This window comes from Oryctolagus cuniculus, chromosome 5, assembly GCF_964237555.1.
Source record: "Oryctolagus cuniculus chromosome 5, mOryCun1.1, whole genome shotgun sequence".
Taxonomy (NCBI): domain Eukaryota; kingdom Metazoa; phylum Chordata; class Mammalia; order Lagomorpha; family Leporidae; genus Oryctolagus; species Oryctolagus cuniculus.
Window position 1 is genome coordinate 153,254,460 of NC_091436.1, and position 19,755 is coordinate 153,274,214.

At 44.6% G+C, this 19,755-nt stretch overlaps 1 protein-coding gene across 7 annotated transcripts; it reads right to left on the bottom strand.

Annotated features, from left to right (window-relative positions):
* Positions 1 to 824: 824 nt before the first annotated feature.
* On the bottom strand, positions 825 to 19,503 carry SLC17A2 (solute carrier family 17 member 2). 7 transcript variants are annotated; one of them, XM_008262476.4, is made up of 14 exons: positions 19,344 to 19,503; positions 19,081 to 19,147; positions 14,792 to 14,902; positions 12,766 to 12,977; positions 10,072 to 10,305; positions 9,902 to 9,989; positions 7,375 to 7,458; positions 7,004 to 7,090; positions 4,401 to 4,519; positions 4,132 to 4,293; positions 3,506 to 3,638; positions 3,274 to 3,421; positions 2,446 to 2,536; positions 825 to 1,288 (listed from the first exon to the last, which is right to left on the bottom strand). In XM_008262476.4, the coding sequence occupies exons 3-14, from the start codon at positions 14,817 to 14,819 to the stop codon at positions 1,154 to 1,156; spliced, it is 1,521 nt and encodes a 506-aa protein (XP_008260698.2). In that variant the 5' UTR covers positions 14,820 to 14,902; positions 19,081 to 19,147; positions 19,344 to 19,503; the 3' UTR covers positions 825 to 1,153. The 7 variants fall into 7 exon arrangements, with proteins under 7 accessions (XP_008260698.2, XP_002714267.3, XP_051710988.2 ...); XM_002714221.4 differs by lacking the exon at positions 19,081 to 19,147; XM_051855028.2 differs by lacking the exon at positions 10,072 to 10,305.
* Between the last annotated feature and the right edge of the window lie 252 nt (positions 19,504 to 19,755).

The following is a 19,755-nucleotide window of genomic DNA, read 5'->3' on the forward strand; positions in this document are numbered from 1 at the left end:
CTAAATATGTAGAAACTTCTTTAGGAAAATTGTAGCAAATGAGATCCAGCTCAGTGTGTGAAATCTCCCTAGAAAATGTGTTTCAGTGGCAGGAGCCAAAACCGGTTCCTGCCGTAGTGGTGCTGAATCCTGAGAAAATGTGTAATATGGAAAAAAGGTATAGTCATCTTTTTCTGCTTTCAAACGGGTCTTTTAGGGTTGATGGTATTTTTCCGTTATTTGGGGGGAGATGCTGAACTTCTCTCCTGTGAATGCTTTCTATGCCTGTGTTCATCTGGTTATATCTTCAGTAATTTCCCTCTATGTAAATGGTCACATTACCTCTGTCCTCCGTCATCCCCACCACTGAGGCCTCTGCCCCCTCCCTTCCATTGTTGCTGTAGCCGCAATGTTCTCACTGTCCCCTCTGGCAGTGGCTGCACTCCCCACCCCACCCGGCATCCATTTTCCTCACTGAACAAGCTTTCCAAGGCTCCCATCTCTGTCCCTGATTTCTAGTTCACCTCATGCATTTAATCTGTCCTTGGCAATTTTCTGGTCATTAATCTTCTGGCATTTAGCTAGGATAAGTAAATATCTGTTTCTCCTGATGGAAATAATTCCAATCTAGATAATTTGAAAATTTAATTTTAGCATGTGAATTTTAATAGATTTAATCACATAAATAAACATCCAGCTTTTACAATGTATAAAAAAAATAGATGTTAATTCTGTGGATTACAGCTTTAAAATTCGGTTCTGTTCTGAGCTCTTTAACATATGGCTATAAATCTCAGCGGATCTTCTGTGTCCATAACCGCCCCCATGAAGGTACTTATTAGGGATTATTTTCACACAGATGTTTATTCAACTAGTAGTTTCCAAACAGGGAAGCGCAAAGGCAATTGGGATTGACTTTTTCAATTTGTCTGGCAGTTGCCAACTTTGCCCACAGTGTAGAAATTCTTGAAGACCCTAACAATTAGCAGCACATGAACTTCACCTCAAAACAAGAGCCCAGGCACCAGTGTATTTCAGAGGCTCCCTGGAAAATTTAACACTCAAGCAAGAGCTGAGGACTGCTGGCTCTGGTCAGGAACATGAAAACATGGCAGGAAGTAAAAACTGTGAAATGGGAAAGGTCAGTTCTACGTTGAAGTTGGCAACTGCATCCTCAGAGGCGGGTGAGGGTCCGCTCCTTAGCCCAGTCCTGGATTTCAGCTTGTCCAAATGTGAGGTAAAAAACCAGGCCCAACATGTTGACAGCAGCAGACAGGAAAAACACATTTCTCCAGCCAGTCTCAGAATCCTGCAGACAAGCAACAGATTACTCAAGGCCCAAGTTCCTTCCTCATTTCCAGAAATCCTCCACTTTGCAACCCTGACCACAGAGAATACAGGGAACAGTAACTAGGCAGTGGGCAGTTAACATCGCACGTCATCAGAAAAGGTATGGGAAACTGATGGAAGCAATACAATTCTAAAACATACATTGGGTTCTGAATTGGAGTGGATATTGCTTTAAATGAAAATAAATGAAATGGCACCAGTGTATTTCGGGAAATTTGCACTTCCACCTTCATGAAAATGTAGTTCTCTTTTCATTCACTTAAAATTATGTCCAAAATGGCAGCTGGAAGATCTCATGCTTATATTCTCTCTTTTTTGTGTTGTTTTTGGCTATTGATGTCTATCACAAGAAGATGAAAACCACAACATAACAAAAGTTGTGTTAGTTCTGCCTGGGTAACTCTTCTCACTAAGCCCTGATAAATCATAGTTCACTTCCAGCATTAGAATCACAGTGCATTCCTAGTGATTTGGTCAAAAAATAAATGAGGAAACTGGATCACATAGAGATGACATAGAAAACAAAACAAAGCTTTTTTTTTTTTTTTGTATAAGTGGATTTGTGTCCATCTTCCCATCCCAGCATGTTCTACTGCTTCTTCCCAGCCCACACTCCATAACCGAAGCCAACCTCAGAACCCCCACTCTGCACAGTCTCTCAGCCATTGCCTTCTCATCCATGTTTTAGTCTCTCTTCAGACTGGCCTTGGGATGCTCTCTATCTCCTTTTGTGAGTTTTTTAAAATTGGAAATATTATACACAAATTTTCTATGATCTTCCTTTTCTGCCTCTTACTTGCCAGACATACCCCATTCACTCTGGCCATAACCAAGACTTTTTCATGCTTTTGTATCTCTAGGACGTTACACTTGCCCTAACAGCACATTGTCATCAATTGCACATCTGTTCATTTTGAGCAATGTGACTGTTATCTCTCTTCCCCTTGGAAACCTGACCTAGCAGTATCTCACTTAGATTCTCCCACAAATAGAAGAACTGTGTGGACATCATGCTGACTGCTCCAGCAGACCTCACAATCCTTGAGAGGGCAGTGTGTTTTTCCAGTGCCTACAGCAATATCCGCCACTTCGCAGATGTTCGAGAACGTGCCCGACCTGACTGATGAGGAATCCCGTGGCCGTGGAAGAGACGATGCCTGCGATGAGGCCGAATCCCCTGGAGATTCCCATGAGGAAACTTGCATATCTGTGGGGAGATGAGTTTATACAGAGAGCTGCCTATGGCTTCTGCAGCAACTCAGCTTCAGTGCAATGTGGGTCTAATGGCAAATGCATTGTGCGTAATGCGGTTTTCCGTTCACCTAGAGACCTTCAGGACACTGTGTTTGCCAGCTCTGAAATCACTTGTCCCCTGAGTCAATAACAATGTCATCTCCCTGGGAGCTGAGTTCCTCTACCCCAGCGCTCAGCATGGGAGGTGTTTGCGCAACTCTGAAGCCAAACCGCTTTGATGCAAATCCTGGCTCTGCCTGTGTGTGACCAAGGGTTTCCTGCTTAACCTCTGTGCCTCAGCCTTCCCCAGGCATGAGGGGACAGCACCAGGACCTGTCTGGTGTATAGTTGGGTGGATGCCACGTATGGATATAGGACTAGTCTTTGGTTCACGGCAAAGGCCTACAAATGCAATAGCTAATATGGTCGACTCTTGGAAACTTGTCCAAAAACACTTATCTCTGGGCCTTTTTCCAGTGTACACAGTACAATCTCTGATCGGGAAGCTTGAGAAGCTTTTTATCTAAATGATTACCAGGCAAGATCAGGAACTGTTGTTCCAAAAATGCCACATTAGGTCATGGCCACATACTGACATTTCTAGTTATTTGTCATTCTGCCATCTTCCAGTGCATGTCCACATGAAAGATTTACATGGCGACAACTGAGATCAAACACAACTGGAGGGGGAGCAACAAGTAACAGTCTTACCTGGGAGCAACATCTAAGGTGTTGATGATAAAACCCGAGTCACACAGGTTGCTTGTCCCAGGAATCAGTATGAGCAAAATAATAGTTGTCACATAACTGGAGGCCACGAAGGGTAGGGCCACAGCACATAGCGATGGAAGCAGGAGCCCTAGGCAACGAGGACATACTGTCAGGAGCCCTTTCAAGACCATGGAATTTGATTTGTTAACCGAACCCAGCCATCTATCCTTACCTAGGGATGAAAAGAGTTTGCGCACAGTGATTAATCTGAGAAGACTCCTGGACAGAAGGAAGTCTGCCAACTGACCGCCTAAAATTGTACAGCTTGAAGCAGCAATAAAAGGCAGGGAGGACAAAACCCCACTCTGAAGGAAGGAAATTTAGACAGAATAGTTAGACTCTGATGCCCTGTGGACCTCCCTATCAGTTACACAGGTCAGCCATTAGCCCATCCCCAACATGCTGAGTGGTTCTGGGTAAACTAGAATCCTCTTCCATACTAGAAGAGCGTGGCCTACTGGACCTGCACCTGCATCTCACTGGTTTCCAGGGAAAGGAATAAGAATTCCAAGAGAAAATGTAGAACCAGCTGGCGTGATAGTGTTGCATAATGTTTAGGAACACAGAGGCCACAGAAGTTCTACCACTTAGTGGTTGTGCAAACTCAGCAAATTATCTCACATATGTGTCCCATTTCTATGCCTGTTAAATGGGAATCATTGCACTGCCTCTCACGGCATCCATGTGAAGGCCAAGTGGATGGTTGTATGCAAAGCTGGAACATAATAGGCAGCATTGAACAGGCGACACTTGTTGCCAGTGTCTGTGTTTTCCTAGAAGTACAAGAAGTATACTCACATCTCTGATGTTCACGTGGAGAACAGTGCTGATGTACGTTGGGAGGTATGTTATGATTATGGTGCACAACCAGAAATGGCTGAAAAACCCAGTGAAAATGGCCCAGAGTGGTAGGCATCTGACCATAGCCTTTATGGGGACAGATCGTCTAGGAGAACTGGACTGAAAGGAAATATTTAATCAGCATGCGTATTAGAACAGGTGCAGTGGCGCCTCACCTGGAAGACCCACAGTGTCCTGGAGATCTGGGCAGAAGGAGTGCACTGTACCTGGTGAGCCAGTGAAGACACGATATATTCCTTTTCCCTGGCACTTATGCAGGGGTGATGCGAGGGGTCATCATAAATCACCGTGAACCACAGGAGACAGCAGACACAGCCAATGCTACCTGGGAAGCAGGGGCAAAGTTAGTTTTTGGGGATTTGTGTTGTGTGCAAATGGAATTCCCTCTGAAAAACCTCTCTGCCCCCTTCACACCAATCAAGTCATGGTTGTTCCACCATAAGGGCATAAAATTTCCCATTTCCTTCTTTCAATCATTCTACAAGTCTTCTTTTTCCATTAGTGCTTTCCAGATACCAACTCTCAGATATGGATTTGCCTTTGTCAACTGTGGAGCCCTCTGGAGGCATGAGCTTGGACACTACATAGCTGGTCAATTACCCTGAGGTTCCGGTAACTTTAGTATTATGAGTTTTTAGCACTAACTTCTTCTGCTTTTTTTTTTTTTTTTTACAAAAAAAGAGATTTATTTATTTTATTTATTTGAAAGGCAGAGTTACACAGAGAAGGAGAGATAGAGACCATCCATCTGCTGGTTCACTCCTCAAATGGCCACAAAGGCCAGGGGTGGGCCAGACTGAAGCCAGGAGCCAGGAGCCTCTTCCAGGTCTCCCACGCAGGTGCAGGGGCCCGAACAGTTGGGCCATGCTCCACTGCTTTCCCAGGCCAATAGCTGAGAGTGGGATCAGAAGTGAAGTGGCTGAGACTTGAATTGGTGTACATATTGAATGCTGGTGTTGCAGACAGAAACTTAATCTGCTATGCCACAACACTGGCCCTTAGCAACAACTTCTTAATGCACTCATTAGTGTCTTGCTTTGGAAGACTGAAATAGTTAGGACTGAAGAAGAGCTGTCCCACAAACATGAAACAACCTTCTCTCAAATGAATGTGGCAGAGAAAACACCCTAATACATTTGCAAAAGTCAATGCCATTTGCAGTTAGGCTATATGACCATATGGGTTCCCAGAATACATATATTTTGCTAATACCTGGTTAACATGTGCAAACCAGAATGACCTGGGATTAGCATCACTAACAAGCCAGCAACACATTGAACAACACCATTTAGCACTAACAACAGAACTCAATGGAAACTTCTCTCATTACTTACACTTGCCATTTGAAGAAGATTCTATGTGAAGATTCTGGGGACTAACAGTCTTCAAATCCCATCTAAATCCCATTTCTTCCTTTATCCTTTCTTTTATTTAAAGCTAAAAATCAGGCACTATCATAGCATCAAAGTGATAAAAACATTATATAATGGTTTCCTTGTTTCAAATATCTCACAGTCTAGTGGAGAGATGAAATAGGGAAATAAATAATTACACACCCACATACTTAGAGAGAGGATATCAGTAAGGGTCATGAATAGGAGATCGGCTGGATCTGATGGGGTAAGTCCAAGAAGATTTCATGGGGAAGGGGACCTGTGGGTTGATTTGTAAGAATCATCTGGTGGAGAATATGTTAAGGGCATCTTTGACAGAAACAATAATTATCACAAGATACGAAGACACACTGAAGCTGTATTCAGCCAATGTCACATCTTAACTGCACTTAGTCACCAGCCTGGGCATATCAGCGGTGGTGGCAGAGACTCTGCTGGGGCTGCTGGGGGCAGGAGAGTAAGGATTCACCACTGGTTTCCCAGAAGTTGGTGCTCCATGAGCAGACAAGCCATCTGGCTGGTGCATGGGCTTCCTGGGCCACCAGCAGGATGTTGGCTCAGGCTGTTGGACTAGATTAAGAATGAACCTAGGAACCAGTACTGTGGCAAGGTGGGTGAGGTCACTGCCTGCAGTGCCGGCATCCCATATGGGTGCCAGTTGGAGACCTGGCCGCTCCACTTCTGATCCAGCTCTCTGCTGTGGCCTGTGATGGCAGTAGAAGATGGCCCAAGCCCTTGGGCCCTTGCACCTGTGTGGGAGACCCTGGGAAGCTCCTGGCTCCTAGCCACTGCAACCAATTGGGAAGTGAACCAGCGGATGGAAGACGTCTCTCCCCACCCCACCCCACCCCCCTTTCTCTCTGCATCTCCTTCTTTGTGTAGCTCTGACTTTCAAATAAATAAATAAATCTTTAAAAAAAAAAAAAAAAAGAACCTGGCCAGCGCTGCGGCTCACTAGGCTAATCCTCCACCTGCGGCGCCAGCACCCCAGGTTCTAGTCCCGGTCGGGGCGCCAGATTCTGTCCTGGTTGCTCCTCTTCCAGGCCAGCTCTCTGCTATGGCCTGGGAGTGCAGTGGAGGATGGCCCAAGTGCTTGGGCCCTGCACCCCATGGGAGACCAGGAGGAAGCACCTGGCTCCTGCCATCGGATCAGCACAGTGCGCCGGCCGCAGCGGCCATTGGGGGGTGAACCAACGGGAAAGAAAGACCTTTCTCTCTGTCTCTCTCTCGCTGTCCACTCTGCCTGTCAAAAAAAAAAAAAAAAATGAACCTAATCCTCAATATTCCCTTATTCCCTGTCATCTTCCACTTGACAGAGGACACGTTCTCTCAGGCGGGCTGAATGTGGGTGATGTAAGTGTCAGCACAGATGCCCGGGAAGTGAAGATGTTCTAGTTTAAGAGGAAGTGACTCACCAAAGATGTAGAAAATAAAAGGCCAGCCCAAGGCCTGTGAGATCAGTCCCCCCACACAGAGGATGAAGAAGGACCCAAACGCTGCCCCTGAAGAGAGAAGGAGTAAAACACTTGTGAAAATCGTGAAAAAACAAGACTGAACATTGTCCCCACAGCGTGAGGGCAGACTATTAGTTCCCGGATGATGACAAAATGTCTTCCTGCTCCCAAACCTCCTCCAGTGAAGTCATGAGAAGTAATTACAATGGATAAATAAAGTGACACAGCCCTGGTTTCAACTGCTCTTCTACACCAAAGTGACCAAATCCCGTAGTTCACCATGGAAACTCTGCAGGTACAGCTCCCCCACACGGCCTTAGGAACACAGCTACCTTCTGGCATGATGCAACATGGAGTTGGAGTGGAAAAGGAAAGGCTAACAGAAAATTCTTGAGACAGATCTTGCCATTGGTCCCCTGGAGAGGAAAAAATGTGAACCAACTTCACAATCACAAGTGTAACACATGCAGATTTTGGAGTCTACATTTAAAAATATATATATTTATATGTATATTATGTAATTATATGTGTATATGTATTTCCTCACATGGCAACACAACGCACAAGCAAATATGCCCAAACACTCATACACTCAACCACACACATAGACACACACATACACACACCCCTCAAACAAAAGTTTTGGAGTTTGTATTGTAGATTAAGCTGCCTCTTGCAAAGCTGACCCATATTGAAGTGCCAGTTTGAGTCCCTGCTGCTCCTCTTCCCATCCAGCTTCCTACTAATGCCTCCAGGAAGGCAGCAGCAGATGACCCAAGTACTTCTGCCCTTGCCACACATGTGGGAGATCAAGATGGAGTTCCTGGCTCCTGGTTTTGGCTTGGCCCAGATCTAGCTTTTGGAATCATTTTGGAAGTGAACCAGTGCATGGAAGATATTCTTTCTCTCTCTCTCTCTCTCTCCTCTCTAACCACTTCCCCCTTCTCTTTCCCTCTCTTGCTATTGCACTGCCTTTCAAATAAATATTTAAATTAAAAGTTTCATGACAAGGCATTCTGGCATTTTCTATTGTAGTGTATTCATTTTTACTCTTTCTTTTTTAAACCCTGGCTTGACCCACTCCACTGTCTGTATGACCCACTAAATGTTCACAATCTGTAACTTAAAAAAAGTGATGTAGAATATAAATACAATAACAAAACTGCAATGTGCAATGGCATTGTAAATATGGATAAGTTAATAATGCCTGTAGGGTTTAGAAATTTCTGAGATGAGCTAAGCAGAAAGAATTTTGGCAAGATAAGCAGAGGCAGAGAGCTGTCCAGGAGCATGAGCTAGTGGGAGCCCAGACAAGGGGCAACAAGTGCAGATGTGTGTGGGCAGCACCCAGTGCCTGGAGTCTTGCTTGCAGATGGAAGTCGAGCAGGGAGCTAGTCAGGACCAGATGGTGAGCATCTTTCTGCCCTGAAGGTTACTATTCCTCCGTAATCACAAAGGACATCCTAAAGATTCTCACACCGGTGAGCAGAAATGCCCCATCTTTACTTTAGGAAGACAGTGGGGCATTGATACAAAGAGAAGGTTGGGGGAAACCAAGCTGGAGGAGAGAAACCAGCTAAAAGTATTTGGAAGTAGAGCGGGTGGAGACAATGGTGATGGCAGACGGCAGGAGGGCTGCTGTCAGATCGAAGTCCGGGGGATGAAGCCGGGTGCTGGAGCTGGGAGTCTGAAGATCAACAGAGCCTCATTCCTGTTCTTCAAGTGCATCTGTCAGTCCATATCAAGGTTCTCCAGAAGTTCACAGAATATGGACTTGAACGACAAGTTTATTTTATCACAAAAAATTTAAACTTGATGCATGTATGGACTCTTCAAAACGTTGATAGAACATTTGTATTATGAAAAAAAGCATGCATGGATCACCAAAATAACCTTATCTTTAAAAAAAAAAAGTATTTAAGCATGTATTTGTTTGAGAAACAGAGAGAGAGAGAGTTCCTACCCACTGGGTTACTACCCAGATACTCACAACATCTGGGGTAAGGCCAGGTCAAAGCCAGGAAATGGGAACTCAATGCAGGTCTCCCTGCTGGGTAGCAGAAGCCCAACCACTAAAGCCATCACTTGCTTCCCTTCAGGAAATACATTAGCAGGAAGCTGGAACTTGAACTCAGACACTCCAATATGGGATGCAAGTGTCTTAACCACTAGGCCAAACGCCCAGTACTAAACTTACCTTTTAGTTCCACTTTTCACAAAACGTTTGAAGTATCCTCAAATTCTCAACTGGCTAGAGGAAATAGCAGTGATAAAGCTATAAATGCCTTTGAAGCCCCACACACCACGGAGAGACAGGCTAATGTGATAATTAAGCATTGTTCTGGGTCCAGACTACCTGGGCTTAAATCTCAGCCCTACCACATGCTGACTGTTTACATTTGGGCAATTTTCTTAATCTCTACATTCCTTGACTCCTGTGTATAAAGTGAGAGTTCAGTGCTTATGTGATGCTTAATTAGTTCATAATTATGAAGACTGTCAGCTTTACTTTCTAGCCTCATTTCTCTCCTTACTACTCCAAGTCCTGGTAGCCTCAGTTTATAACTTCAACATCTTAGCTAAAATGGTGTCTATAGAGTTCACTCACTCTTTCTCCAGGCGTGCAATTCTGGGAGCTTCAAACTTTTTCCTACAAGGTGTTTCCTGCTGTGGGTCCTCAGGATTCTTAGAGCACCGATGAATCCTTCTCATTTGTTATGGAACTGTTGGATTTCTCATTAATACGTTTTCCTCTCTCTCTCTCTTTCTCCTGTTCCCAGCAGCTTGCCTGATTCATGGAAGGACGGGCGTGTAGGATGGGCCAGGTCACATAGCCGGGGCCCCTGTGTGCGCACTTACCTGACCCGGCAATGCTGGTGAGTTTGCTTCTTTCCAGTGGAGGTGCCCATTTAGCCCAAATTGTAAACTGACCTGTCCATGCCATTCCCTGAAAAGAAAATCATGACTTTTGAGTCTTCACAGGACCCAGGACTCTGTTTACCACTGAAAGTGAGTAAGTATCTGGATACCTGGGCCATGCCCTGGAACGTCCGAATGATGATGACCAAAATCACTCCGAAGTCAGCAGCCAGTGGTGTAAAGAGGGTGAGGAGGGATGAGATCAGCAAGCCAGCACCAAGCATCTGCTTTGCTCCAAATATTCCTGCTAAGTATCCACTTGGGATCAGGGTCAGTATTATCCCATAGTTGATGGAGCTAAAGATGATACCCTGAGTCTCTGGGCTCCATTGGTATACGGAGGCCTGGGTGGAGGGGAGGAAGACAGGATGCAAAAGAAAAACTCTTTACTAAGACGTCCTTTTATTAAAAAAAAATCCCAATCTGTTCTATTAAAAAAGAAGAAGAAAAGATAAAAGAAAAATCCCATGTAATTATATGCCTGGTGTGCTTCTCTTAAGAGAGTAAACCAAAGGAAATGAAAGTAGATAAAGAAGATGATTTCATAGGTGAATGACAGGAAGACGTGGAAAGAGCCTTGAGGGCTGCTTCATCTGTGTAAGACTTCCTGTAGAACTGTTTGTAAACGTGGGGAGACACAGCGACTCATGGTTTAAAGAAAAAGGAAAACACAGCCGTACTCAATCCTTACCAAAATCAGTCCCTAATTAAGAAGCAAAATTAATTTTGGGGATTATGGTCTGCCCTTACAAAAGAGTAATATCTCATTTTTCTTCTGATGCAACTTAATAAGTAATTTTTAGTGGTTTTCTAGCTATATGGCATCATGCTATAAGTAGACAGCAAAAGAATATAAAATAAGAGATATTTTATCATTTATAGTAGCTATAAAAATACAACATATATGACTGATGATTTGAGGATGAATATATAAGTGAAACAGGGACTTCAAGAAAATATAAGTATAATTTGGGAAGGTCCCAGGAAGGAAGCAGCACTCAACTATCCTTTGAAAAATGACTATGATTTACATGAAGAGAAAAGGGTCTGATTTTGTGACACAGCAGGTTAAACCACTGGCTGGGACAAGGGGAATCCCATATGAGCTCCCATCCAAGTACTGGCTGCTCCACTTCTGATTTTGCTCCCTGCTAATAGACCTGGGAAAACTTTGAAAGATGGCCCAAGTTCTTGGGTTCCTGCTACCCATGTGGGAGACCTGGATGGAGTTCCAGACTCCTGGCCTCCAGTTGGCCCAGTCCCAGCTACTGTGGCCATTGAGGAGTGAACCAGCAGATGGAATGGAAGAATCTCTCTCTCTCTCTGTCTCTCTCTCTCTCTGTCTCTCCTTCTTGTTATGTAAATTTGTCTTTCAAATAAGAACAAATCTTTTTAAAAAGTAAAATAAGAAAAAAGAAACTTCATTCTCACTGAAAAAATCAGAGTGCGCTTACAGCATTTAGAATGATATGAAATGACCAAAAACTAGCAGGGACCCTGGCCTGCTTAGAAAAAAGCTTTGCTTGCATCACTAATGATGGCAGGTAGGAGGGTACTGAGGTAGGCCCCGAGTCTGCGACTGGGAGGTGGGGTGCAGACACAGCATATTTAGTAACTAGCATGTGTCCAGAGTTCCTGAGCACAGGCATGTCAAAGTGTAGAAGTGATGACAGAAGGATGATTGGTGGTCAGGAGGGCATTATAGAGAAGCTGGGCCGAATGTAATAAAATAAGATGATGTTAGAAGTGTAGAGTAATGGGGCTGGCACTGTGGCGAGACAGGTTAAATCATGGTCTGCAGAGCTGGCATCACAACTGGGAGCTGGTTCAAGTCCCCACTACTCCACTTCCAATCCACTCTCCTGTTAATGTGCCTGGGGAAGCAGCAGAGGACGGCCCAAGTGCTTGGGTCCCTGCGCCCATGTGGGAGACCAGGATGAAGCTCTTGGCTCCTGGCTCTTGGTTCCTGGCTCCTGGCTTCTGCCTGGCCCAGCCCGGGTTCTTGCAGCCATTTGGGGAGTGAAGCAGTAGATGGAAGACCTCTCTCTCTCTGTCTCTCCTTTTGAACTCTCTCTGTAACTCTACTTTCAAGTAAATAAATAAGTCTGTAAAAAATATAGTTGTGACAGATAGTTTAAGGGATAATTTTTAAATTAGGGTATGATCATAATTTTCATACAAATATAAAGTGAATGTGTGACAAAGATTTTATTCAACTCTTTGTTTAGTGAGGGATTCAGTAAGATGCTACAGCACCAAAGGAGAATTTGAAGAATCGCACATACAGAGCTGAAACAGATTTTAAACCAATAGCAAAGTGGCTTATTCTACGAGGGGGTGTACAGGTGGTGAGTGGATGAGCGGTTCAGTTGATTTTCCATAAGAAAGAAGTAATTTGCAAAGCAATCTATAAGAATAATTTGTACTTCTACACATTATATAGAATTTACAGAGTTGTAAGTAAGTCAAAAACAAGGAACGGTGCAGAAAATTGGATAGAACTGGGTAATCCAGAAGGATGGGCCTAGACATAATTTGTTTTCTAGTGGACAGTAACTAACTTCTCAGTGTTCCATTTTAGAATTTTCATATTTTACCCACCTTATAATCCTAAAATCTCAATGAAAGATGACTATTATTGTAGAGGTAGATGGTGTTTCAGAGCAAGATAATTCCAGTTCTTTTTACCTTTTCATTGAAAGCTCATAAGTCTATACTCTACAGAGTAAAGATCCAAGACTTTCTTTCAAATTGTTTTTTTTTTTCCCCTTTCAACAAAGAATCTTATGCTCCATCACACTCACCCTTGTATTCAATTCCTTGATGGGCTTGCTGGGGTTGCTGAGGGTGTCAGCAAGAGGGTCTTCGAAGGAAGCATTGGACGGACTGGCCCGCTGGGTGCTGTTCACCATGGCGATGATCGCGATGCTCAGACTCACTCGCTGGGTTATCATGGTGAAGTTGGAGAAGTGCATGATGAGAGCCAGCCCGTAGCGTAAGGAACAGAAGTCTGGACCTGGACAACACACACTTGTGTGACGAGCAGCCTCGAGGAGACCCCCCTTCCTCCACTTCTCCCCCCACTTCACCTAACACCAGGCCGTCTCACTGTCTGTCTCTCGCCCGAGACAAGAGGACTCCAACCCTTCCTTTGCAAAGGTCCTTGGTTAGCTTCAAGACAATCTTCAACCTCACAGTTGAGAAAAGCAGACATGGACTTCTCTCAGAGGTGTGGGAAGCAGATAGCAAATAGAGGAAAAACCCAAATGCAAGGGCCTCATGTCATGTTGCTCAAAAAGAAAGGGCTCAGGAAGACGGTGACAGAAGCCGTCACAAAGTCCACCTCTGGGCTGCAAGGCGGTGCTGCAGCCCTTCTGTTATTCTCATTCACCTACCACAAAGTGGGAACATCTACACACAGAGTGCACCTCTGGACCAAGTGAGCTGCACACCCAGTGTTCTGTTTTAAACCATCTGACTGGAAGTGACCACTTCTATGAACACCCTAGAGTAATGTCCATTGGGATATTTTGCTGGGTGCCACTAGCCCCTGCCTTCACATATGTTCCACTTAAAAACAAAACAAAACAAAACAAAAATGGGCTGCTATTGTGGCATAGTAAGTTAAGCCACTGCCAGGGATGCCTACATCCTGTTTGAGACCCAGCTGCTCCATTTCTGATCTAGCTTCCTGCTAATGGACCTGGGAAAGCAATGGAGGAAGGCCCAAGACAAATAAAGCTTCTGGCTGTTGGTTTTGGCCTAACCTAGCCCTGACTGGGTGGCCATTTGGGGAGTGAACTGGAAGATGGAAAAATTCTCTCTCTTCTCTCTATAACACTGTCTTGCAAATAAATAAATAAGTCTTTTAAAAAACTGATATGTAGAACAACCTTTACTAAATATGTAGATGAAATAGTGCTGGAGGAATATTCAATATGTTGCAAAGGTAACTCTTTAAAAAAAACTGAAATATTGAAAGGATTCCCATGTGAATTACAGATTAAGATTTTTATGCCTATTTGGAGAACAGAAATTAAAGGAAAATAAAGGGAGAAAATGCAAACAAATGGATAAAAAATTAATAGGAGATATTTGTTAAGATTTATTCTATTTTTTGAAAGGCAGAGTGTCAGAGATAAAGGGAGAGACAGAGAGATCTTCCATTCACTGGTTCACTCCCTGTATGGTGGAAATGGACTGGACCAAGCCAGGATGAAGCCAGGAGTCTAAAACTCCATTTAGATCTCCCACACAGGTGGCTGGGGCCCAAGTGCTTGGGCTATCTTCTGCTGCATTCCCAGGCACATTAGCAGGGAGCTGGACCAGAAGTGAAGCAGTGGAGCTCCTGTTGGCATGGCAGGTGGCAGCTTAACCTGCTCGGCCACAATGTCAACCCCAGTGGAAGAAATTTTTAATGGCCAAATAAGTTGAGGGGTAGGACTAGTGGTCTGCAGAATTGTTTCCCTATTACTGTAGGTCTCCAAGTCCAGGAAAAGCAGCCAGTCCCTTGGCAAGGACATTAGAACAGGGATTTGTGTGTAGGTTGGGGATTTGCTTAAAATGACTTCCAAGACTCATTCCTGTCCATAGACTCCAGGATTTAGTGATTCTTTCGCTTCAGTTCTGATAGACAACTTGATGGGGGCATCCTAAGGAAAATGCAAGCACTCACAGTTTGGGACTGGAATACGAGTTGACATCAGGCTCTGGAGGACAGCGAGTGGCACGGTGGAACAGGGAGAAGAAGAGAGCAGGGATGTGTGAGGAACACCAGAAATGAGCACCTGCTGTTTGGTAAGGAACCTGCAAACAAGCGTGGTGGTTTACCTTTCCTGCTGGGAGACTTCTCGTCCATTTAGCTGCTCCGGGAAATGGGACCGCACTTTGCGGTGGAGTTCCCCTCTTCCCTGAATCTGTCTTACCACGGCAGGCTTTTATCTACGGGAAAAGCAAAATGCACAACACGCCACAGAGTTAGCTCCTGCTAATCGTGCCTCCTCTTGGCACTGGTAAAGCTTTGACCCACCGCAACCAAATGATTCACATTTTACCACGCATGCCTGCTACAATTTCTGACAACTAGATCACTTTTTTCTTAAGATTTCATTTACTTATTTGAGGGGTACAGTTACAGACAGAAAGAAGCAGAAACAGAGAGAAAGGTCTTCCATCTGTTGGTTCACTCCCCAAATGGCCACAATGGCTGGAGCTGAGCCGACCTGAAGCCAGGAGCCAGGAGCTTCATCTGGGTCTCCCATGCAGGTGCAGGGGCCCAAGCACTTGAGCCATCTTCCACTGCTTTCCCAGGCCACAAGCTGGAAGCTGGTTTGGAAGAGGAGCCATATAGGATGCTGGTCCCTCAGGTGGAGGCTTAGCCCACTATGCCACAGCGTTGGCCCTGACAACTAGGGTTGTATAAGGAAATCTGGCCATGAGTCACACAGCTCTGTGACTTACAGCTAGTCATTTAAATTCCCTAACTACCTGTTTCCTTACCTGTTCAATATTGACATGGCTCCTTTCTGAGTGATGCTTTAAGAATTAAAACTGTGGCCAGTGCTGTGGTGCAGAGGGTTAGTCCATGGCCTGCAGTGCTGGCATCCCATATGGGCACCCATTCAAGTCCTGGCTGCTCCACTTCCAATCCAGCTCCCTGCTAATGTGCCTGGGAAAGCAGTGGAAGATGGCTCAAGTGCTTGGGCCCCTGCACTGCATGGAAGACACAGAAGAAGCTCCTGGCTCTTGGCTTCAGATTGACCTAGCTCCAGCTGTTGTGGCCATTTGGTGGAGTGAATCAGTGGATGGAAGACCTTTCATTCTGCCTCTCCCTCTCTCTGTCTGTAACTCTACCTCTCAAGTACATAACTAATCTTTAAAAAATATATTCATAATCCATGACCTTAGGATAAGGATCATAAGGAAAATACAAAGAGATTTGTCCCAGAATATAAATATACTTTGTAGTTTTAGTTATGACAATGCTGAAGACAAATGAACCTAACAATAAGGGTTTGGCAAAATGAGTTTGATGGACTGTATTAAAATAGTGTTTTCAAAGATACCGAATCACTTTAGAGAAATGCTTGCACTCAAGTGCAAAGCAAGATGTATTGCACACATCCACAAACACAGGAGAAGCAGATTCACACAGCGCCAGCAGAGACAATGTCTGGGTTATGGACAGGGCAGTCATTTTATTCTTTATCATTGCCATACCTGGAAGACACAGAGCGTATTTAGAAGAGAAATCATTAGGCTTCATCAGGGTGGCTAGGATGGTTTTCTGTTTGCCCAGAATTGCCCTGTTTGCTCTAGAATTCTGAGAATAAGGTCTTCTCATCTAAGTTCTGCAATTTTCTCTTTTGAATGCAATGGGCCTAAATGGAGGCCCAATTGCTGTAGGAAGGCATCAGAACCAGGGCAGATGTCAGCTGTCACTCTGCCGTGGAAGCCCTGCTTCAGGGCCGGTTAACATCTGGACAGCACTGGACTCAGTGCTCTGCACTTAGATCCTAGCTAGAAGCACCTGGGTCCAGCCTCAGAGTTTGGACCATTTTCTATTTGATTGTCCTTGTTATGTAAGATCCATCATCTGCCGGACACTTTTTTAACTGTACATGCAGCTGCAAGGATTCATACTCCACCTCTCCAGTGAATCTTCAAAACACTGATCTCTAGAGCAGAGAGGGGCTCGGAGGCCCTCTGGCCCAGCTGTTCATTTTACTGATGAGAGAATGGGGTGCAGGGGGCATGGACAGCTGCCCCAGGCCTCCCAGCACTCGGGGCCAGCACCAGGTCGCCAAGCGTCCATTGCACTGCTTTTTCCACCTGCAAACACTGCTTCCCTTCATTGTCATAGCATTTTAAGACAAGCTTAGCCTCATCTGGGGTTATTCTGCATCTGAATTTATACCATTTTAAATCAAGCTGTAATCATTATTCCAGAAGGAAACGATTAATGAGAACAGCTTCAAGCTTTGGACATTAAACGGAAACAGCTGCTTTCTCTTGCTCTCTATCTTAGTGGAATTCTATCACAAACCTGTGTCTCCAGTTATCCTCTCCACTCTCCAGTGCTGTCTGAGGTACAGAGAGGAAAAGCCCAACTTAGCTTTGATGATTTCAAATACTACCTTGACCTTTGTTTCAAAAGATAATTTCACTTGTTAGTTTCCCTGTATCCTTTGTATGAGAGAAATACAGAACTCAGTCTAACACTCCAAATTATTCTAAACTGGGGTATTTCTGTGACATGGTAGTGGAAATTGTCTTTCTAAAATAGTCACAAAAACATATGAAAGTCTGAGGTCTGAGCAATGATGTCATTAATAGGCACTTAGAGATGGCCAGTTAATTCTTAGCCTAGAGGCTGGTGCTGCGGAGTAGCAGATTCAGCCTCTGCTTATGGCGCCGGCATCCCCTGTAGCTGCCAGTTTGAGTCCCTGCTACTCCACTTCCAATCCAGCTCTCAGCTAATGAGCCTGGGAAGGCAGGAGAAGATGGCCCAAGTGCTTAGGACCCTGCACCTTCATTGAAGACGCAGAAGAAGCTCCTGGCTCCTGGCTTCAGACTGGCCCAGCCCCAGCCATTGCGGCCATTTGGGGAATGAACCAGTGGATGGAAGACCTCTCTCTGTCTCTCCTTCTGTCTGTAACTCTGCCTTTCAAATAAATAAATCATAAAAAAAAATCCTTAGCTTAATTGTAAAAAATTAAGACCATATAACTTTATCTAGTGACACGTCTAGAAAAACAATGAATCTTAGCATCGAAGTTGTAAGAAGACAGAGAAAAACTGAGTTGAGATTAAGCTAAAGGAAAATGTTATATTTGAAAAATAATTTTATAATAAAGTATAGTTTGTATCTGGGACAAAATTAATAACATAGACATTATGATTTATGCATAAACTAAAGAGTAGATTTCTTTCCCTATTCTTCTTAGCCTAGAACTCATTATTTTGTTATAATGATCTTCTTATGCCCTGAGATATCCCCTAAAGTCCAGCCCCTAAAATCTTGCATCATCTCTGTTAGCCCAGTCTCCTAGTTTACTCAGAGTAAATGTTACACATAGTTCAAGGAGCATGAACCTGCTGTTCAGAGGGTATTCAGGAACTGATTTCTGCTCTGCCGTTCCCAGCCTACGTAAACCAGAGCAAGTTTCACAAACTCCGGGAGCGTTAATTGTTTTACACAGGGCTGCTTGGAGTAAAAACAAAATGCGAGAGCTGTCATGTAAAATAGTACTGATATTAACAACAGCAGTAGTAATAAATAGTCACAATGTTGGGGCCCCAGCCCTCTCAGCTCCATGTGCAAAAGCAGATTTCAGCAAGTAGAATATATTGCTATAACATTGCCTTTGATCGCTGTTAAATTAGTTTTAAGCTTTTCTATTTAAAAGTGGGTTCTTCTAGCCTGGAATCCACAAGAAGGGCAGGGAGAAGACGCTTCTTGATACAAATGTGAGAAAACAAGGGAAGAAGAAATTCTTCCTCTAAAATTGTTAGTAAAACTGGGGTCTGTATCATCACCTCCTTACCTTTTTTAGGGATTAGTGGTATTAAGTTAAATAGGTTATCCCAGCACACATTTGTTTCATGCTGTCAATTCACTTACAAATTTAATCATGAAGAAAAAAGTGCATTTAGCACAGACAGTAGGCAATTCTAGGAAATAGGATTTCAGCAGTGCCAGGTGCTGTGGGAGCCCTGCCCATGGGGGTACCCAGCTGGCCAGGAGCTGTGCGGGAGGGCCTACCCCTCCCAGCCAGGCTGTGTCTTCCGAGCCAAGGTGAGCCCAGCTGTGTTTGGAATAGCCTGGGAGATGCACCTTTGCTGAACCTTTCTCCTCCAGTTACCCCTCATAGCACTAATAGGTGTTACTCATAACCTCTGGGCACCTGTTTCTAGCTAGACACCAAGGACAAAAACCAGGTGTTCCTTCCAAGCATACAAGTTCTCTGGCCTTCAGTCATGGCCTCCCTTTCATGAGAAGCAATTGTAAGTACAGCAAGCTACAAACACTCTAGTCACAGCCCCAGAGCCCTATCGCGTTGGTTTGGAGCCTCGGCAAAGCCAGTCCGAATCATCGAGGCATCACAGTGAATACTCACCGTGTCCTTGGAAAATGACCATCGTCCGCAGTGTCCATTAGTGTCCCTCCGGGCCTCACTGCAGCATCTGGATGGAATCAGTTCCATTCTGAGAAAAATCTCTCCTTGGTGTTGTAAGCAAAGACCAAGCCCAGGTGGAGCTCCCTGGACTGCTGTTAACGTTTTCCCTCCAACTCCCCTTAACAGGCATTCCCTCCATCCAGTGGGTGGCTGATAGGTCAATAATTAGCATCCTGCCCGAGAAGAAGAAGAAAAGCACTTACCTTCACCATTAAACCAGTATTTCAAACCCTAGATTATAGCGCTAACATGAAGGGGGAGAGAGTTTCTGTCCCCTCTTCCCTTTCAAATCATTCCGCAGTGTTTCACAGGGATAAATAATGGGGCACGCGGCAGGCAGACTGCACCAGGTTTGGCCTCTGCATTCTCGGAGCAGACAGCCTACCTTGCTTGATTGTTTAATATTTAACTTCATTTTCAAGTTCTCACTGATGGAGTGAGCGCTTCAAAAGATGTCACTGTGTTTCCCTGCTTCAGCTGTGTATACAATCATTCAGTCAGTGAAAGGAAGGTGGGAGAAAGAGGAGGGCTTCTGAGTTAGAGAGACAGGGCTGAGCCCACCTTCATGTCCACGTGTTTTCCATGACCTTGGGCCTCCCCGACTGGTTTCTGCAT